At 42.7% G+C, this 21,084-nt stretch overlaps 2 protein-coding genes across 6 annotated transcripts in view; one reads left to right on the top strand and one right to left on the bottom strand.

Annotated features, from left to right (window-relative positions):
* TERT (telomerase reverse transcriptase) overlaps positions 1–18,840 on the bottom strand; it is a 75,124-nt gene extending 56,284 nt beyond the window's left edge. For 3 of the 4 annotated variants that reach the window (XR_014474931.1, XM_083188135.1, XM_083188136.1), the window contains exons 1-5: positions 18,165–18,559; positions 9,407–11,147; positions 7,428–7,623; positions 5,713–5,899; positions 3,300–3,479 (exon numbers count right to left, since the gene is read on the bottom strand). Coding sequence is in view for 3 of the 4 variants with exons in the window: in XM_083188135.1 (XP_083044261.1) it covers positions 3,300–3,479; positions 5,713–5,899; positions 7,428–7,623; positions 9,407–11,147; positions 18,165–18,401 (2,541 nt within the window). In the remaining variant the exon portion in view is untranslated. Of the gene's footprint in view, positions 1–3,299; positions 3,480–5,712; positions 5,900–7,427; positions 7,624–9,406; positions 11,148–18,164; positions 18,560–18,609 lie in introns of those variants that run through there. The other variant, XM_083188137.1, reaches the window with a different exon arrangement.
* Positions 18,709–21,084, top strand: part of CLPTM1L (CLPTM1 like) — a 48,583-nt gene continuing 46,207 nt past the window's right edge. For both annotated transcript variants that reach the window (XR_014474932.1, XM_083188138.1), the window contains exon 1: positions 18,709–18,867. Coding sequence is in view for 1 of the 2 variants with exons in the window: in XM_083188138.1 (XP_083044264.1) it covers positions 18,760–18,867 (108 nt within the window). In the remaining variant the exon portion in view is untranslated. The remainder of the gene's footprint in view (positions 18,868–21,084) is intronic.

Genomic DNA, 21,084 nt, shown 5'->3' with positions numbered 1-21,084 from the left:
CCTTAATCACCAATCAATGTGGAGAGGTAGGAAATAGGGGACGTACCCCACTTACAAGTTCAACTGCGGCACCATACCTGTAAAGGTTTCTTTGTATGTCCCCAGACCTTAAAGGTCCATTTATCCACCGTAGTATTAAGTTGGTATAACCCAAAAAATTAAAAGAGGTAGGTTTACTAAGAAATTTATTTTTATTACAAATTTCACAATATATAGCAAAAATAGGAATACTCTATGGCTTGATACACCTAAGCCTGGTACAGATGAAAAAAGTACACTTAACTTATTTCAGGAGATCAGGTCCGGACTGACACCCCTGAACTAGAGGTAGATTCCAGGCAAAGAGTCAAGCAGTCAAAGAGGGCTCCCCAGTTTTCTACCAACGCGTTTCAACATCTGCTGGACACCTTGATAAAGACAGTAGATTTTGAAACGCGTTGGTGGAAAACTGGGGAGCCCTCTTTGACTGCTTGACCCTTTGCCTGGAATCTACTTCTAGTTTATGGGTGTCAGTCTGGACCTGACCCCTTGAAATAAGTTAAGTGTACTTTTTTCATCTGTACCAGGCTTAGGTATATCAAGCCAAAGAGTATTCCTATTTTTGCTATTTATTGTGAAATTTTTAATAAAAGTATATTTCTTAGTATACCTACCTCTTTTCATTTTTTGGGTTATACCAACTTAATACTACAGTGGATAAATGGAACTTTAGGATCTGGGGACCTACAAAGAAACATTTACGTGTATGGTGCCGCAGTTGAACTTGTAAGTGGGGTACGTCGCCTATTTCCTACCTCTCCACATTGATTGGTGATTATGGTTGCAGGTTCATGATCAAAGACACCTTTATGTGAGGATAACCACTCAGAACAACGCGAGTTTGGATACCCGACCATTGAGATATAAAGAGGATCTTGAATTTCATTAGAACATCGACTTCAGAAAAGGAAAGGAGATAGAAAGAACATCATGTGTGTATATATTTATGGTCCACACTTAGGCTGTGAGCGCAGTGTGTGACAGATGTTCATAATTTGTATATATTTCTATATGTGTTGAAAGATTAGGAGCGCAATTGAGGAGTATATCATACCCCCTTTCTTTGTCCATAGCTTTAAGAGGTTTGGCGATCTCTTTTTTGATATACCCTTTTTAGCTGCTTGTGGCGCAGTCGAGATTGTCTTTTTATAAGTCAAGGGGAATTTGGTCCGACTTGTCCTTGGGCCATACTGCATTATTAATGCTGTGAATGTATTGTGCATCCGGGAGTGGTTTGGAATCCCGGCGGTAAAAATCCAGACCGCTGAAATTCCGACAAGGGGGGCGTGGATCGCCCCCCCTTGCGGGCTCGCCGCGCTTGCCATGCAGCGGGCCCGGTGCCTCACTACATTCGGCACTCTAATTTATTCTCCCTCTATGGGTGTCGTGGACACCCACAGAGGGACAAAGTGCCGGGATTTCGACCGCCGGAATTCCGCCTGCATCCCTTGCATCCTTTGCCATAACTATACAATAATGATCTTACTGAACTGTTGACAAAAGTGTTAAATCATACTGCGGTACTGGTTTCCTATCTGGGCGCCCGTCGCGGGCATCGCGGGTACATTTATGTATGGCCGCGACGCGACCGACGCGATGCCCGCGATTTCCCATTGAAACCAATGTTAAACTTGGAAATCGTGTCGGTCGCGTCGCGGCCGGCCATAAATGCACCCGCGATGCCCGCGACGCGATGCTCACGATTTCCCATAGGAATCAATGTAAAAAGCCGCGATGGACCCGATTTTACTGTTAAATGCCTCAATCCACCCGATTTGGCCATAGGAATCAATGTTAAATGGGCCACAGAGCCCATTAACCCTTAAATATCCCCCCCAAATTTTGACGCCACCCCACGATCGACGCCAACCCGAAGCGTGGCGAGCGCAGCGAGCCCGCGAGGGTCGGCGGTACGCGTCCTCCGACCTTTTCATGCCCTACTATCCACTAGGGCGTGGTGTGAGAATATAATAGTGTGGCGAGCGCAGCGAGCCACCGAGCCCGAAGCGTGGCGAGCGAACGCGGATACCTTCACTGTGAAGGCCGCGAGGGGACGCGCATAACTGTGAAGGTATCCGCGTCCCCAACCCGAAGCGTGGCGAGCGCAGCGAGCCCGCGAGGGTCGGCGGTACGCGTCCTCCGACCTTTTCATGCCCTACTATCCACTAGGGCGTGGTGTGAGAATATAATAGTGTGGCGAGCGCAGCGAGCCACCGAGCCCGAAGCGTGGCGAGCGCAGCGAGCCCCGCGAGGGGACGCGGATACCTTCACAGTTATGCGCGTCCCCTCGCGGCCTTCACAGTGAAGGTATCCGCGTTCGCTCGCCACGCTTCGGGCTCGGTGGCTCGCTGCGCTCGCCACACTATTATATTCTCACACCACGCCCTAGTGGATAGTAGGGCATGAAAAGGTCGGAGGACGCGTACCGCCGCCCCTCGCGGGCTCGCTGCGCTCGCCACGCTTCGGGTTGGCGTCGATCGTGGGGTGGCGTCAAAATTTGGGGGGGACATTTAAGGGTTAATTGGGCCTAATTCAGGGTTATTATGGCCAAATCGGGTCAATTGAGCCATTTAACAGTGAAATCGCGGTCAATCAGCCTTTTTTAACATTGTTCCCTATGGGAAAATCGCGGTGATCGCGGTCATCACGGGCATCGCGACCATCCAATTTTACCCGCGATGCCCGCGATGACCGCGATCACCGCGATTTTTACCCCCGATCAACGCGATTTTGATCGTGGGCGCCCAGATAGGAAACAAGTACCCATACTGCTCTAGTATTTGGGGACAATTAAATTCTATTTTTTCAATTATTAAAGGTTTAGGAGTCTCTCCTCTACCATTCTCCTATAGCGGCTACCTAATGCTATGGGCCTGATTCTGATTTGGAAGTAGAGCAAAAACAATAATCTTTGTATCTGGAAGAAACTATGGTGCAAAGCAAGTGTACCAAATACATTTATAGTTTTTCTGTGCATGGTAAATACTGAATGCTTTTGCATGTAGCCCACAAATACTAGACAGCTTTATGTTTACACAGGAATTTAGATTTTGGTTTGGACACACCCCAGCCATATCTAAATCTTTCCGCACATGTTAAATCTGCCCCACCTACAGCGAAACATGGTTTTGTCCAGGTGCAGTTACTTTTTGTTTTGCTTTACTCCCAAATTAAAATCAGGCCTTAAGGACATAGTTCAGTATCCTACCTTTTTGTATATACTGTATACTGTATTAATGTAAAATAAAAGGTCTACACACCTTTACAAAATAAATTGGACCACTTGCATTAGATTCTTGAATCGCCATCACAAATGTCTTCCATTTTCTGTAGATGTCATCCAAACCAAATACAGAGGAACCTATGATGTCAGAAGTCTTACATCGCTCATAGTTCAGAACAGCAAAGAGGTTCCTGACTTGAGCATTGAAATGCCTAATCTGAAAGTAAATTAGGGATATTAGTAAAACCAAACATGGACACAAACCTCTTAGTGACAAGGGCAAGAACCTCTTATATGGATTAGTACTCCCTTGATATTGTTCTTTTATATGAACCTGGATGCTACTCCAATTTGGTGCTGTTTCAGCCTTGGGGATGGATTACTGCTAGAATATAGCCGCCATACAGACAGGAAGAAAACCTGCCCTGTGTAAATTTGCGGGAGAATCAGGAACTATCGCAGATCATTATCCACTCAGAAATCAATGTGCAATTCCCAAACCATCAAATGGTTTTTCCAGCCTATGCAAATGTAAATCTGACCCTTCCACAAATCTGAGACTGAATCAGGCTGATCAGGGCTGGTGCTGACATCACAGACCTTTTCTTTAAAAGCCTGGAAACGCCTTTGTTTTTTCTGACAATCTTAGAGAACGGCAAGTGCATCACAGTACAGTACTCATTCGCTAATCGCTTGATATGCAAATTTGCTGATCAACGCGAAATCAGGCCCTTAGTCCAACTCTAATGCTTGTAAACTGATTTGGTTTATTTTAAAAGGGAAAATAGCTGCTATAGATGAATGGATACTTGTCTATTTAATGGATATATTGAGTGAACCCAGATGTAACAACATATCATGCCATTAACTTAAAAATATAATTATATTTTAAAATGCTAGGCCAGTGGTCTCCAACCTTTTTAGGGTGTGAGCTACTCGAGACAAAATAAACTGCCTGAAGAGCTACAAAAAAAAAAGAAAAGAAATCTGCATAATAAATCGAAAAATGCCCTTTACACATACCGCAATGCCCCTGACACATTATGCCACATACACACAATTTGTAATATATTGCAATGACCATTATGCCACATACATACCTCCCAACACTTGAGACAGAGGAGTAGGGACCCCGCATGCGCCCGAAATGAGAGGGCATGACCTATTATCGTGGTAATACTGCAAGGCCACAACCCCCATTTTTTCGGATATGGGCGCATGGCCAGCGCTCTAAGAGCTGCTGGCCATGCCCCCAGCCACTCTGAATAGACGCTGTTCCATATGTACACATGCAACCAGTAGTGCCAATTACACAATGCCCCCAATACCCGCAGTAATGCCATAAATACAATGCCCTGCAGCAGTGCCAGATAAACAAAGCCCACCCAATTGTGAGCGCAAAAAAAACACGTGTAGCCACATGCCATATGGGGCAGGCCAATGAAAATGGGGGTGTGATACACATATGCCCCTAATAGTGCAGTGCCAGATACATATATGCCCCAAATATTGCCAGATACAAATATGCTCCCACTGTGCCAGGTATGCCCCCACAGTGCCAGAAACAGGTATGCCCCCACAGTGCCAGAAACAGGTATGCCCCCACAGTGCCAGAAACAGGTATGCCTCCACAGTGCCAGATAATTCCCCACAGTGCCAGTCCCAGCAGCAGCACAACTAACCGTTGTTGCTGCTGCTGCCAGGGAGAGGAAAGTCCGGTGTCCCCCTGCAGTGCTGTCTGTGTCTCCTCCTCCCCCACCGCTACCCTTCTGAGGGAAGGAGAGCACAGCACATTGTGTGTCTCTCCTTCCCCCACACATTTGTGATTGGCTGCCGGCCCGCGAGCTCTGATTGGTGGATTGCCCAGTCACAGGGATACACCATGAGGGAAGGAGAGACGCGCAATGTGCTCTCCTCCCCTCAGAAGGGAAACAGCGGCAGCGGGCAATGGAGGGGCGGGCGGCTGCATAGTGGTCGGTGGAGCCACTCGGATCGCTATCGCGAGCTACTGTGCTAGACTAAGTAACAGGCATGATCATCATCCAGTTGTAGAACTACATAGCATACACTGTACATTGCACATAGTATGCATAATATGTTAGAAGATGAGCACACAACATAGACACAACAAGACAATATAAAATATCGTATAGTAGTATAATATTTTGACCTACTGTTTTGCCCTGAGCCTATTTAAACCTTGTCTAAATGCATAATGTATTGGTTTCAACCCTTTCTTAAATAATAAATGTATATTTGATTTCTCCTAACCTAAATCATCAAGTAGTTTTCCTTTTTACAGAATGACCAATCAAATAGTCAAACATTAAAATAAATGCATAATTAGAATTAGGAGTATATAATTTTTTTTTAATGAAGTGATGGGGAGGAGCTAGCAGTCAGCAGTGCTCACAAAGGATACAGTAAAAGTAACAGTGCAGACTATTTACCTTTCTCTGTTTAACTTCTTTGCTTTGCTGGGAACCCAAAGTATAACACATCTTCGCTATGGGACGCAGTCCATTTGTTTTCGGTATGAATCGTAAGGCAGAGACCAGAGGAGTGTTTTTCTGTTGTTGCAAACGGTCTACCTCATCATTTGACATTAAACGTAGTTTTACATTGGTCAAGTGTTTCCTTTGTAAAATTAAGAATATAAAATGCTTAATTAATTTTAACTCAGTTCAGAACAGTTTTAGCAACTACATAAGAAACAAAGTAGAGGATCATCTGTGGCTCACAGAATCATGTACCCACATTTTTAAGACCACAGGTCTCCACTAGTGCAGACTAGCATTAGTAGAAAACTAATCAGAATCCCAGTGGTCCAGAAGCCGGACTGGGTTACAGTTCAGAGGTGAACACACGGTAAGATTTGGCCAGGTCATTTTGACTACATTTTCAAAATCGCCTAGAAAGTTAGCGAAAATCACACCGTGTGTACATTGTGGGCTATGCGTGACCCCGCTATCATCCGGCTAAATAGACAGGCAGGGAACTTTTGACTAAGCCGCTGTCTATGTGTATTTGGCTTATGGCCAAACACACACAAAGTCAAAAATCACTTGTGCACTAAACAAAAAATTGGCTTAGTCAAAATTGGCACTAAGCTAATATCTTACTGTGTGTACACAGCTTTAAGCCCTGTAAACACTGCGCAATAAAAGGAGCGATATTTTAGCCCTACCGGGTGATATAGTGTTTGCGCTGTACTTGACTGCTGATGCGTGGTCCTGTGGGTTGTTAACAACCCCTGCCGTTGTTCTATGCCCACGGGCATCTTCTTTGCGTATGGGCCTTGTATACTCCTAGTACAGTATAGTCTGTTCTTTGCTAAGCATTAAATAGATGAAAATGAAAATAAATCTCAGCCGTGTCATTAACCAGAAGTGACACTATAGGGGAAATTTACTAAGAAGGCCGACCACCAGTGCGAACAGCCTGAAAATATTGCCTGATATCTTGCCAATATTTATTTGTATTTGGCTGCTTAGATTTTCCTTATTTTTCCACATAGAAGCATCACACGGGTCTGATCAATCCGTGGTGCATGCTTCATCAAAAGTTATACGAATGGAAAATGTGGCGTATTTTCTATTTGTATTTTGAGCTGAAATCTTGGATGAATTTAGAACTTACCATACGAATGATGGTAAATTATATGCCTGATAGAACTCTGCTGTAAATGGCCCTTGAGTTCTGTCTAGTGATTCGTACAGCCAAATTCAGCCGAACTTGCCGCTTGTAAAAAAAAGGCAAATCAGCTGAATTCGGCGGATTGTAAATTTGTCGGACACCGGGTCTCATCCGTAATTAACATCGAATGAGTGCATTCATGTCCATCCAATTTTAGTAAATTTTGCCCAATGAATTACATTTTTTCACATTCTTCCCAGTGATAATGGACAAATGATTGAAAATTGGGACTATTTAGGGTGACATCTAACAACTACATAAGAATAGCTTATGAGCTAGAGAAAAATGAGCATAGACTATGAGCTGCATGTATCTATTTCAGAGAGAATTCCATCTGACTGTTGTGTGTGAAATAAGCACAGTGGAAATTTATTTTGTTCTTATAAAAGGCTTGGGTATATAGTTCCAACTTAAGACACAATGCTGAACAATATTCCTGAAGCTGAATAGGAATATGAAATGGTCTTACTGTATGCCAATGTTTTGAAGTTTTCTCCAGATGCATTTTCTGTAAAAGAATAGCTTGTTTTTCTGAAACATGGTCTCAGTGACATAAAAGAACGATTTCAGCAACTGTGTCACGTAATAGTCCAGAAGCCAATACAAGAATTTGGAAAGAATTTCCTCTCGCATCAAATGCTCGGATGCAGGAACAGAGTGATTGTCTGCAATGTAAATATATCTATTGCTAATAGCATGTATGTACAGTTATATATATATATATATATACATATATATATATATATATATATATATATATATATATATATATATAGTGGGTCCAGAGGGTGGCCGGCACTCCATGCAGCAGCAAACAAGTAAATCGGGTGCCCTCCCAGGAAAGGGGGATGAGACCCACTTCAATATATAGCAACAGGCAGACGGGTGGCACTCCAGAAAAAATGACAATGCTCAAACGGTCAGGTGATCCAACGTTTCAAATGTTATTACAACACCCTGATGAAAAATGTTGTAATAACATTTGAAACGTTGGATCACCTGACCGTTTGAGCATTGTCATTTTTTCTGGAGTGCCACCCGTCTGCCCGTTGCTATATATATATATATATATATATATATATATATATATATATATATATATATATATATATATATATATATATTATATACATACACACCAAAAAGTAAAAAGACAATTCAAATACATATTGTATACAACATTTTATTAAAAGCAATAGCCTGAACCCAGAGACATGACTAATGGTGTGTAATATCGCGGGCAATATGGTCTCTAAGCAACCATATTGCCCGCGATGGGAGCGTGCACCGGCGATATATCGCCGGGTGCGCGTTCCCGTTTTTTCCCCGTAGTGATCGCTGGTCGCAGTAACATGCTCATGCGACCAGCTGATTTCCACTGCCAGGCGCCCACGGCAGTTTCTTTTTTCATCAGCAACCATCTTTGGTCGCTGATGCAAAGGGAATACTGAGCAATATATCGCTAAGCGATATATTTTTTGCCGAACGATATATCGCTCGGTGATCTATCGCCCTGTGTGTACACAGCTTAACTTCAAATGTTCCTAACCTGTAGATAGTCACTCACTGGTTATTTATGTTGGTTTGTGGAAAAAGTTACTTACAGTAGTCGTGATTACCTATCATCTGGATCCCCTCATCACTGTACATCGCAATAATAAAGAATGCTACCAATATGGAGTTCCATTGACACATTCCTTCATGTATAGCCATAGCTTTTATCTGGAGTGGATCCAGCAAATCAAGTCCCCATTGCTAGTTACAGTTAACCAATCCCAAAAAGGAGTTCCATTTCTACATAAAGTTTTTGTTGCTTAATAAAATAAGCCACCGTCCCCATAGGGGCCCATCATAACAGTGATGTGGAGAAGGTACAGTAAAGCCAGATGCAAATCTAATTTCTACAACAGAAGCCATTTGTCTGTACAAATGCCAAGCAAAAAAAGTTCTTCACCACTTGATAAAATTGAAATTCACCTCTTGTAAATACAACATTTTGGAGGGTTCAATTTTATATTCTACTAAGAATTAATAGATAAACTTTAATATGCTAACAGTTCTGTTCATTGTGCTATACCCTAACTGCAGTTATAATAAGAAAGAATGTATTCATTGTGTCTGCATGGCGGAAAACACAATACTTACATCTAGATGGACAAAATGCAGGTGGAAAGGTGGTCTAAAGTAGGCCAAAGTAGGCCAAGTACAGAAAAGCTATGCTTATGCTTCTTGTGTACACCTGCAGAAACACTAAAATATAGAGCTGGAGAAAATGCATGATGATTATGCCAAAAATAGGTGCACATTCTGGTGATGTTGAGGTATCATTTACACCCATTTTGTTACTAACTTTACCTCAGCTTTATGTCGGGAATAGTAATCTTAAAAATGTAGAGAAATTACATTTACTTGAATGATACGGAAAGAAAACTGATGCTTTTAACTTACTTTTTTTTAGTCGTAACCAAAAACAGTCTTCCACTCTCATCTTCCACATTAGTTCACCCAAAGACATCTTCTCAAACTTAGCCGAATGAATCATAATTTTCACATTTTTTAAGAAGCGACACTTGTTGTGACTGGAACCCCATAAGATTTCAGGGACCACTCTATGCAGACATTCTCTGACAAACATGTAGACCTGCCAGGCATTATTATGCTGCTTTAGAAGAGACAAAACATTTAATTCACCTCTAAACTTGGTATTTTGTGTTTCTTGGCCAAAATTTCTTTCAGTGGTCACATTTGCTAAATTTGGCAATGAGTGAATAACAGCGTAACTGGTATGAGAGTTTGTAGTTTCACCATTATTACATGCGCCAGGTGATGTTTGGATGTTTGAATCATCACTTTCCTTTTGTAGCTCAAGTACTTGACATTTATCTTTGTTAAACTTTTTTTTAATGTTTGCTTTCCTTCCTTTTGGAATAACAGGACAATGTTTTTTTAAAAGTGCAGAGTACGGACATTTTTTGTGATTTTGCAGTAATTCTAGAAAAACGTGTCTCATTTGCAAGTAACGCTTGGGAAGTTTTTTATTACATCTGCTTTCGAATGCACCCTGTGAGTCAATGCTTTTCTCAGATCGCTTATTGCTCATGAATATTGTTTTGATAAGACTCAGACTGCCATGGGTGTTACTCTCTAAACTGTTTAGTTCAAAGTTTTTCAGAAATGCTTCTCTATAAATCTGACCTGCATACAAAATTTTACCAAAATCAATACAACTCTTTGAAGGCAATGGTTTATCTGGAGTTGAGATCACAGAACTGTAGGAGGTGGCATCATTTTGAGGAACAACAAAATCACTTACAATGTTTTTCTCAGCAGCATTTTTCTCCACTAGAGAGTCCCCAATTTGGACATGATCAAAGCTATGTTTAGCAGAGACAGAAGGTTTTACAAAAAGACTCTTAGAGCTAAAACGCTCGAAGATATTTTGTTTATTGGAAAGTAATTCTGCTGCTGGAGCCACGTCCTGCATGTTTATGAATGTATGAGCAGTAATGGGATTTTCTCTTTGCTTTTCAAAGCTGGATTGAGAATCTTGCAGTACGGTTTTGCATTTCTTAGCTGGTGGATCACACATATCAATATCCAGTGGTCTTTTCTTACTCTTGGATTCTGTGGCGATCTTGAAAGCATTATTCAAATGGTTTACAACTGGAGTCTTGGGATTTTCCGTTCCTGTTTCAGCCTTTGCTGCAGTTAGAACTTTTTCATTTATTCTTCTTTCTTTTTTTTCCCTCCACCTGTTTATTTTCAAAGAGCACATTTTAGAAGCATGTTTTTTTTGAATAAACTGAAATAAAACATTATTTTTATTGATCAAGCTACTTTGTTTAAGCCAGGCAGGTGGAAGGATTTCCTTGTTGGATAAGTTGTACACCGGATGTCCACTAATTTGATAGCAACAGTTGGAGGACACAATCATATAAAGTGAATAGTGTTCTAGCAGATGCATCATTACATCATCTCCAACCCTACTGAGGAGGGTTTGCCAAAGGATACTGGTAGAAACTGTTGTGGTTGTTGGATTAGGTAAATAGTTGCAAATATTTGGAGCAAACATTACACGTAAGGAACTCTTTTCATCAACCAAACCGTAACCAAATCCTAGAACATTACTTTTCTTCTTTTCACAAATCCGTTGAATCACTCTAGCTACAACTTCTCTTTGAGTTGACAACTAAAACAAAACACAAGAAAGAGCTAGATGAGAATCATTAATATGGTCATTGCTAGGATAAGTGACCCAGAGCTAGCATTTTGCCTTCTCAGTGGTCAGTGGCAATATTCTGATAGTTGTGACAATCCGTTTTCGGGCATACAACTTAATAAATATTTATGGTACTTATATGTATAAATGTATATTTATTTTGAATTCATATTTCATATATCTGCTCTGATACACAAGATAATTTAGAAAAATAAAATATGAATAATCATAATTCTAAGGCTGTAAAAATAAATAAACCACAGCAATAAGAAAACCATATTACCCATCTTTTATTTCTTTCTCACCCACACCATCACAATACTTAAGGCCCATACACACTTAACGATTTTCAGTTGAAATTCGGTCAAAACTGCCGTCTCCTGTCTTTATTTTCGAGTGCCGCCCCCCCCCCCCACTGCATCTATTATATATATATATTATATATGTTATATAATATATATATATTAATTTTTATATATATATATATATATATTATATAGGAGTAGGCAAAGAATGACCAATCACGCCGGGCGTTCCTCTAAGCCACCCCCAGACCCCTGTGAAAGTCGGTCACCATGGAGATGCTTGCACTCCAGCCCACACCTCCCGGACAGGATATCCACCGACAGGCACTTCCTGCCAGAGTTCACTTCCGGGTTCATGGCTCCAGCATGCCAAACGGCGTGATTCGTCCTCTTCAGTTACACTTTGTATTTAGGTAAGCACACTGCACTTTGTTTTTGTTACTGCACTGTTCACCTTGACAAAGGGGTACCTTATGCCCCGAAACGTTGGTATGCTATTTTTGCACTAATATACGTTTTTGAAAATTCCCAGAGTGCCGCTGTCTGCTTCTTTGCCTACTCCTGCACAACTGTTCCGGAAGGCACCTGGGTCCCTGACCAGCTGGGGGAGTGCCAGGTCAACACACACCTTGCTATATATATTATATAATATATTATATAATATATTATAATATATTGTTGGTGCATTTCAATGAATACATTGGTGGCAGTGGGCATATAAAATATAAACATTGGTGGGCAGCTGTGTGCGTCGCTATCTGCTGGGGACGGTTATGGATAGTGTAGGGCACGGGGCGCCCCAGGCAGGGAGGGAGGGCGCTTTGGCGCTTACCCACTTTGCTCCACAGGGGAACTATGCGGCCACATCTCACCGAGGGAGGGAAGGGGCTGGAGGGGGATGCGGTGACGGCCGCCGAGTCGCTCCAGGGGCACATGGGGGGGGGGGGGGGGGGGGGGGGTTGCATTTAAATAAATATACATTTGTGGCAGTGGGCATATAAATATATAAACATTGGTGGGCAGTGTTGGCAGTAACGTATACATTGCTGGTCTGTGCCAGCAATGCATAAATCATAAATTAGCATCAACACTGCCCACCAATGTTTATATATTTATATGCCCACTGCCACCAATGTACTGTATATATGGAACCCTTGGAATTCAAACCCAGCCCATTTATAATGAAAGATTTTCAGCAAAGTCTTTCGCCTCCTGAAAATCTCTTGCTCTTTGGGGAAAATAGCTCAGTGTGTACGCACTACTTTGGTGAAAGATATAGCTATCAAAGATTTTGGCAAAGTCTTTTGAAATGAAAATCTTCAAGTGTGTATGGGCCTTTACAGATACCACTTTGTGTTTTTTTTACTTTCATTTTTTTATGCAGGAAGCTGCACTAATGAGGCTGCTGCTGTCAGCCCCCCCGTGCAGCTATGATTTCAGCGGTGGACTGGGCCTGGGGACAGGGTGGCATCAGCCCTCATACTGCTACAATTATAGTGATCTAGGGCTTGGTGCAGCCCTTTATTTAAGGCAGTAGCCGGCTGGCACTAGGACCAGATGCTGCTCTGCACTTCGGCACATGTGCAGCTTCATCATCAGCATCCTGTGCTGGCCATCGTACAGGAGCAGCGATCGGGTGTCCAAGGGTAAAAACAGGTGCAGTGGCCTAGTGTTCAAGGGTCACAATAGCAATAGTGGCTAGGTGTCCAAGGGCCACAGCAGCAGCAATGGCCCAATAACCAAGGGTCACAGCAGCAGCAGTGGCCGGGTGACCGAGGGTCAAAGCAGCAGCAGTGGGCGGGTGACCAAGGGTCAAAGCAGCAGCAGTGGGCGGGTGACCAAGGGCCAAAGCAGCAGCAGTGGGCAGGTGTCCAAACAAAATTTAGGGAGACTCTGGACACAAGTGAGTGAATTTATGTGATTAGAGACACAGGCACTGAGAGTCATAAAGAGAGGCTGATGAGAGACTGGGGGAGGCAAACACAGGGGGTTATTTTGGTTCACTCTTTCTGACAAATTCCTTCTTAGATGGACAAAACCATGTGCACTGCAGGGGGGTAGATGTGCACAGAGAATTAGATTTTGGTGGGGTTTTACTTCAAGTGAGATCTATATTGCAGTGTAAAAATAATGCTGTGTACACACGGGGGAGATATATTGCTCAGCCATATATTGCTGATCAATATATGGCTGAGCAATATATTGCTCAGTTTCTACTTTACATCAGCGACCAGAGATGGATAGTAAATAGCCCATAAGCTTCTATAGGGTATCGCCACCGTCTGGCAATACCCTGCCAGGCGAAGACGGGTAATAGTAAATAGGAAAATGCGGTAAAACCCGTTTTACCGCTTTTTCCCTTTAGTACATCCCGCCCTTTGAGAGCAAATGATTGTAATTAACTCCTAAACATTACCCTCCAGATGTTGATGAACTACACATCCCAGCATGCCTTGCATCAGTTTCAGCATGGCCTCATAGCAAAACTAATGCAAAGCATCCTGGGATGTGTAGTTCATTAACATCTGGAGGGCCGGTGTTGCCCAGCCCTGCTATAGTGTGTATCCAGTTTATGTGGGGGGGGGGGGGTCCCGACGCCTGCATTGTCTGGGCCACACCCAGAAAATGTTGTAGGTTTAGGGCGCATACATGCAGAAATTTCAGAAGGCTTCAGCAAAAGAATAACAGAACGTTGGTGACTATTACGTACCATGCGCCTTAGCAGTCATTGACACCGCTGTGATTTTTATGTGGTCTCCTGCATTGTGGCTGAGTAGCTGTTCCTAAATGCTTCCACTTCCTAATAATTGGGCAGATTTATTAAGCTTGGAGAAGAGATAAACTGGTGATAAAGCGGAGAAAAGGTAAAAGGAGATAAAGCACCAGCCAATCAGCTGTGTTTGAAAAAGACAGTTGGGAGTTGATTGGCTGGTGCTTTATCTCCTTTTACCTTTTCTCCGCTTTATCTCCAGTTTATCTCTTCTCCAAGCTTAATAAATCTGCCCCAATATCACTTACGGTTGACTGTGAAATATCTAGCAGGAATGAAAAAATGTCATGAACCTTCTTATTGCATCCTCACACAGTACCATGCTTGAAGTCACCGAGCTCTTCAGAACGACCCATTTGCAGATGGAGACTACATGGCTAGGAGGTGCTTGATTTTATACATCTCAATTAATAGGTGTGGCTAAATATTTTGTCCCTAGTGTATGCTCATTAGGCTATGAACTCACATAGGTGTGACTGTGCTTTAATATATGCTGGTTTCACCTATTTTCAATAAAACAAATAAACCGATCAAACTCTCTCTCTTTCCACCATCTTCATGCAATTCTTGACATATCTTTGGGCAAACAATCATGTAGCCATCAGTTTAAGCATACCTCCCAACATGACCCTCTCCAGGAGGGACACAATGCTCTGTTTCTGGACTTCCCTCTTAAATTTATGATTGCCATCACCTGTGTGGAAATATCTTTCTTACCCATTAGCCTGTTTAAAACAGGTGGCGCAATCACACATTAAGAAGTAAGTCCAGAAACAGCGCATTCTGTCCCTCCTGGAATGGGAGATGTTGGAAGGAACCATAGTTCAAGGTGTTCATTTTCTTGTAACACACACCATCCTTATTCTTCTGCCCTGTGTTTCTTTAATAGTGTAGATGAAAAGTGATGGTATCATCACTGTGTTGAACACACCCAGGATGTTTTAATTGCTAGATCCTAGTGGGCTAAAAGGACCTGTGATGGCCAGCCACATTACCAGGGGAGGAGCAAGCAGGCAGTGCTTGGAGCTGAAGCTGCTTCCTCCCTATAGTGTAAACGGGACCCAGGTCACTTGATCTGGGTTACCCATTTAAAATGTCCAGCAAACCAAATCCAAATGGCGGTTTCACACAGCACAGAGACCGGGGTCAATCCAGCAAACAACCCGGGTTGGACCAGTGTTATTTGTGTGGTGTGAAAGGAGTACAAGTGGCAAGTGGTGCAAGCCTTCCTGACCAAAGAGTGGCATGTAAATTCAGCCTGCGAGGGTTCATTTGGTCTCCCATGTATAGATATTGCTCCTCCACCTGTTGTGCTGTATTCATGCTTCTGACTCCAGGAGTACTTTTGCCCCCTAGGAGCTAAATTTAACCCTTTATATAGAATACCATTCATTCAGGAAAACTCCCTGAATGTTTAAAAAAAAAAAAAATCAGACAACAAACAAGACCCATCATGTAAAATGTTTAAAGTCTCTCTCACATTTATTTTTTATAAGAAACAAAATTAAGAATAACCATAGAAGTTCCAAAGGCTTAAAGACAGGACTCCTGGCATGACCATCAGCGTTTTGTATCCTACAGTCACAGAAGGATTCAGAACACTGATGGTCATGCTCATTGGGAACACTTGGTTATATTGGGGGTGATTCTGAGTTTGGAGCAAAGTAAAAAAAAAAAAAGTGCAAATATTTTTGTATACAGGGTAAATAGTACACTGGTTGCTTTTACGGGTTCAGTAGGATTTTCTGACATTCAAAATACCGACGGTCAAAATACCAACAAGCATTGGCAGACAGTCAAAATACAGACATGTTCAAAATGCTGACATTCATTATGCCGAAATGCTCAAATTGCCATCATGGTCCAAATGCCGACATTTAAAATGTCGACATGTCAAAAAGTGTACTTAAAATATATATATATATATATATATATATTTAAGGTGCCTATGTCCTCACAGACACCATATAAGTGTACCCCTGTGCTTGCCATGCTTCAGGCACTATTAAATTCTAATTCTATTCTTACTTGGATGGAGAAGTAAGAACAAGTGGGTTTTAAACAAAAAATCATGAAACAAAATGTCCTCTTTTTGACATGTCCACATTTTAAATGTCAGTATTTGGACCGTGTTGGCATATTAGCCATGTCAGCATAATGAATGTCAACATTTTGTCTGCTAATGGTTCTCTGTATTTTGACCGTCGGTAAATTTACTGCATCCCACATTTACATGAAGCTCATAAATGCTAGGATGCTTTATTTTTACAAAGCTATACAGATTTGAGTTTAGGTACATCTCTCTCACCCTCTCTGCACATTTTACATCTGCTCCACCTGCAGTAAAACATTGTTTTACTAAGGTACAAAGGGCCTACTCCTGCAGCAACTTAGCATACTGTATGCATCCTTAGAAATGCAAATATGCATACCACCTCCTGTCTGCATTTGTGATTGTAGTTTAACCCCTTCAGAGGTGGGGGGTTTTTGGGGGAGTGCTCCCCACTGGGTGAGTTTTTTATGGGGAACGCTCCCTTAAACAAAAACCACCACTGCCTCCCTGGGTCCGGGCAGCGCCGCTGAACTGTCAATAAGCCGCTGCCCGGCCCTGCACCTTGTCCCTACATGCTGCAACCCGGCTTGTTATAAGCCAGCGTCGCAGGCTGTAATGTAACAGCCAGGGGGGTGGGGTGAGTCGGGGACGTGGCGGAGGGGAGGGATCCGGGAATCGCTGAAGCTGCCTGAGTTCAGCGATGAACTCAGCATCGCTGCCTGGCGCTTATTACTGGCAATCCCGAGAATTTTCCGGGCTTGTCAGCCTGGGCATTAAGGCATAGCCCGGAAAATTCTCAGGATTACCAGTGAAGGGGTTAAGCGGAACATCGTGACCATCGGTTGCGAAGCTCACCTGCAGCCTGAGTAAGTCTAACCTGACATAGGCCCTTATTCTGGTTCACTTGTAAAGGCAAATTCCTTCTCAAATGGACAAAACCAAGTGCACTGCAGGCAGGGGCAGATTTAACATGTGCAGAGAGAGTTGGGTGAGTTATTTTTTTCTGTACACGGAAAATACTGACTGCTTTATTTTTACATTGCAATACAGACCTCATGTTGAAGTAAAACCCCACCCAAATCTATTGCTCTCTGCACATTACATCTGCCCCTCTGCAGCGCACATGGTTTTGTCCATTTGAGAAGGAATTTGCCTTTATAGAGTGAACCAGAATAACCCCCTTAGTCTGCCTGTCACAGGGTGGCTTGCAAGTTCAACTAAATTGCTCCTTGTGGCACAGTCCTGGCCACTCCCGGAAATGCCAGCCATCTCCAAACCTCCCTGCAAACTACTTTGCCTGTCAATAATCAGGCATAGGAATTCGCTATTATGTACTGTGATTACAGTGATTGGGAACAGCACTGAGCAAAACATCAGGATAATTGTGACCTATCGGTACAATCATGTGATTGCTTTGATCACATCTCAATCGCATGTGTCACCCTATGCGATCCGTGGGCACGCTGGTTGAATCTCGCATTTCAAGATATTATGCAGGACACATATTTATTGAACTGCATGTGCGATTACATGTGTTTAACATGCAATTTATCACAATGCAATGTGTGATCTGTGCTGTTACATAGCCCCAGATAGCCAAGCCCTCATTTCAGGTCACAAGGGGTACGCGATTTATAGCATGATTTTATGCACATCGAATGCAAAAAAAAAAGCACTTCAGATGCAATTTATCGAATGAGGAGCTTCAAGGGAAATCACATTGCATACAATCGCACATATGTGTAGACACCGGTTGGCTCGCTTATGCAATCCAACCTGAATTATCCCCAGAGCTACCTGTTGTTTTTTTTGTCATCCTCCAACTGAGAATTAGTCCCATTATATCTGTAGGCTCTTACCTGCAGGAAAGAGATCGGGGAGCAGAGTTTCTTTGCCCCCCGGGGGATGCACACCAGCAGCTCAGACAGAAAGGTCAGATATCTGTCAGAGTCCCCCTCCTGAGACACAGCAGTTATCCTCTCCTGGCTGCCTGCCTGCAGAACTTCCACATAGTCCCTGATCCCTAATACTTTGTGGTACAGGGACTGCAGTATACCCGGCAACTGCTCTGCAGCCTTTCCCTCTGTGCTGGGCATGCCGGCTAGGGTGCAATGTGCCGGTATGACTACATACGCTGCGCTGCTCACAAGGTAGCCCCGAGGCGGGGCCTGGAGATTGCCCCTGAGATCGCGCACACAGTGACAGGGGCAGCACGGAACCGGCTGAGGACAGAATGAGATGCTGCCCTCATCCGGCCATGATGATTATACATCATGCACGAGAGCGAAAAAAAAAGTAACTTACATTCATTTGTAACGTGTCTGCCCTGGGGCAGCCATGCTGGAGGTGCCCGCTCAGTGCTGTTCTATATGCCCTGGGCTTCTACATAATGGCATCCAACGCGTGAATAAGAGCTGTGTTAGTTACATTAGGGTTTCCCCTGTAGAAAGTCACATGTCAGTAACCAGCTGGGGCTCGTCACTTCCGGGCCTGGCTGACACTGTCTTCCCGGTTCCTGCGTCGTCCCTCTCGGTAGAGAGACATGCACTGTACGGGCGGCAGGTAATCCCGGGTGCTACGTGGTGTATGGGTCACATTGGGCGCAGCTGTGGGGACAGGGGGAGCTCACAGCGTCCTCTGTATGTATCATGCAGTGTACATATAGGCGTGTTAGAAGGGCGACAGCCGCAGCCTTTGTATGTGGGAGGCTCCTAGTGACAGGTTTCACTATAATTTGGTTTATTGCAAGACAGGACTTGTTACTGAGAGGGTGCTTGTCATCCACCATATGGTATCTGCGGCCTCCTGGTCTCTTCCTGTCATTACCTGTGCTCTGTATAATAGGCAATACAGGGCGCTAGATAGTTGATTTTTGATCTCATACTCTCCATACGATATTAATGGACTTAACGCATCAGATGGAGCACACATAGCCTATTGATCTGTGGTTTTTGTAGTTCTGGATTCTATGTTATAAATCTACTTTAAACCAATTTGGAAAGTGTATAAAATTGAGCTCATGTGTAGTTACAAACATGTCTTACATGTGTTTTGTTTTTACCTCCCATTTGTTTTTTTTTATCATGTCATTCTAAGTACAGTAAACTCTGCTTGGTAAACAGCTGTTACTGTTTTCAGTCTCAGTTTTTTATTTATAACTCCAGCATATTCCATTGCTCTTGCAATTATCAACATTAAATCTGCTTCTTTATATGTAAAGAGTACCATTGCAACTGTTGGTGGGGATACATGTTATGGTGGTTTGATCCACTATGCTTGTTCTAGTTAATGTTCAGATTTTAGGTACAAACTAGCCGAAGTCCTCGATCTCTTCCATTCTGAAATTCTATCTTGGTGCATAGTATTACAATGTAGGTGATATAATTAACAATAAAGTCCATGGAATCTGATTTTGTGCATACATACTTTTAATATCTGTAATAGATCTAGTTTGGTAATGTCAACAGGACCTGCTAAACATGTGGGATGTTTGGCTATATAGCCAAATTGACATGCGTGGTCAGCAGACGTCAATCATTGTTTAATAACGTGCAGTGTTCAAACTAGACGATATTGTGAAAGATATCGCTCAGAAGCCCTTTTCTGAGTCATTTCTTTCGCTATATTTTCTAGGGCAGCGGTTCTCAAACTGTGGGTCCTGACCCCAAAGTGGGTCCCAGCCTTCTCAGCATGGGGTCGCGACTCCATGTTGCTGACCCATCAGGCTGATGACTTTTCTAATCTCAGTTAGTATGTGAATCAAGGAGTCTGTTGAATTTTCTGTTATTTTAGACTCCTCCCCTCATGTTGTGCCTCCATAATACTGCCATGTATGTGCTGTCTGCTGACCTCACATGTGGCGACCAGTCTGTGGTAAATTGCTGGGGTCCTGTAATTATTTTTATTGTCTGATGGGGTCCCAGAGCTAAACAGTTTGAGGACCCCTGCTCTAAAGTGTATGTGGCTTAACACTGCTAATCGGTCAGTGTTGGTAAACATTCCATTGGGATATTGCAGATGTGGGATGCAGTTAAACAGTACTTTGCACCCTCTCCCTCCTTTCTCTCACATACTGTACAATGTGTGCATGGTTTTGGTGGTATAACATTTTTCTTGGTGCTACAGGAGTAAGCAAACCATAAATCAGGAAGGCCTCATGGGCAACAATGAAAACGCCATTCAAATATCTTTCATATACTTTACCCTTTGAATCACTACCTCTCAACTTAACACTACATATTGTATTTTGCTATTTTCATGTATGGTATTTGGGTTCATTGATTTCTTAGCAGTTCAATTCAAATTACTGGCAGTGTGAATCCACATGAAACTAGTTTTCCACCAATAAAGTAAACTTTGTGCTATAAATGTTTGGTATATGTTGAGAATTCTGGAGTTTATAATGTATGTCTGGCATTGAAAAATGAATTAACATGACACGGGTATTGTATACTAGCTACTATTTTGCGGCAAAATACATATTGTACCACATTTAAATGTTTTTTGCATCCAGCTCTGCACACCATAAATTTTGTTTTGTTAAATTGTGGCGGTTTCTTCAAGTCAACATTGTCCAACCTAGGATAGAGCTGATCAGAGGGTTCTTAGCGGAAGCTGTAAGGAGGTTGCTCCAGAGATATGTCCAACAATGTGACAATTTCATGTGTATAACGAGAACCAGGGTAGGACCATATCCTGAAGACCTATACAATACAGCATTTGTAGGAGAAATGAGTGGTTAATAGTATTAATGCAGGAATAGTAAACCTCAGGTAAAGT

The sequence above is a fragment of the Crinia signifera genome, chromosome 5, assembly GCF_055691185.1.
Source record: "Crinia signifera chromosome 5, ASM5569118v1, whole genome shotgun sequence".
Taxonomy (NCBI): domain Eukaryota; kingdom Metazoa; phylum Chordata; class Amphibia; order Anura; family Myobatrachidae; genus Crinia; species Crinia signifera.
This window is presented reverse-complemented; position numbering and strand designations above follow the sequence as displayed.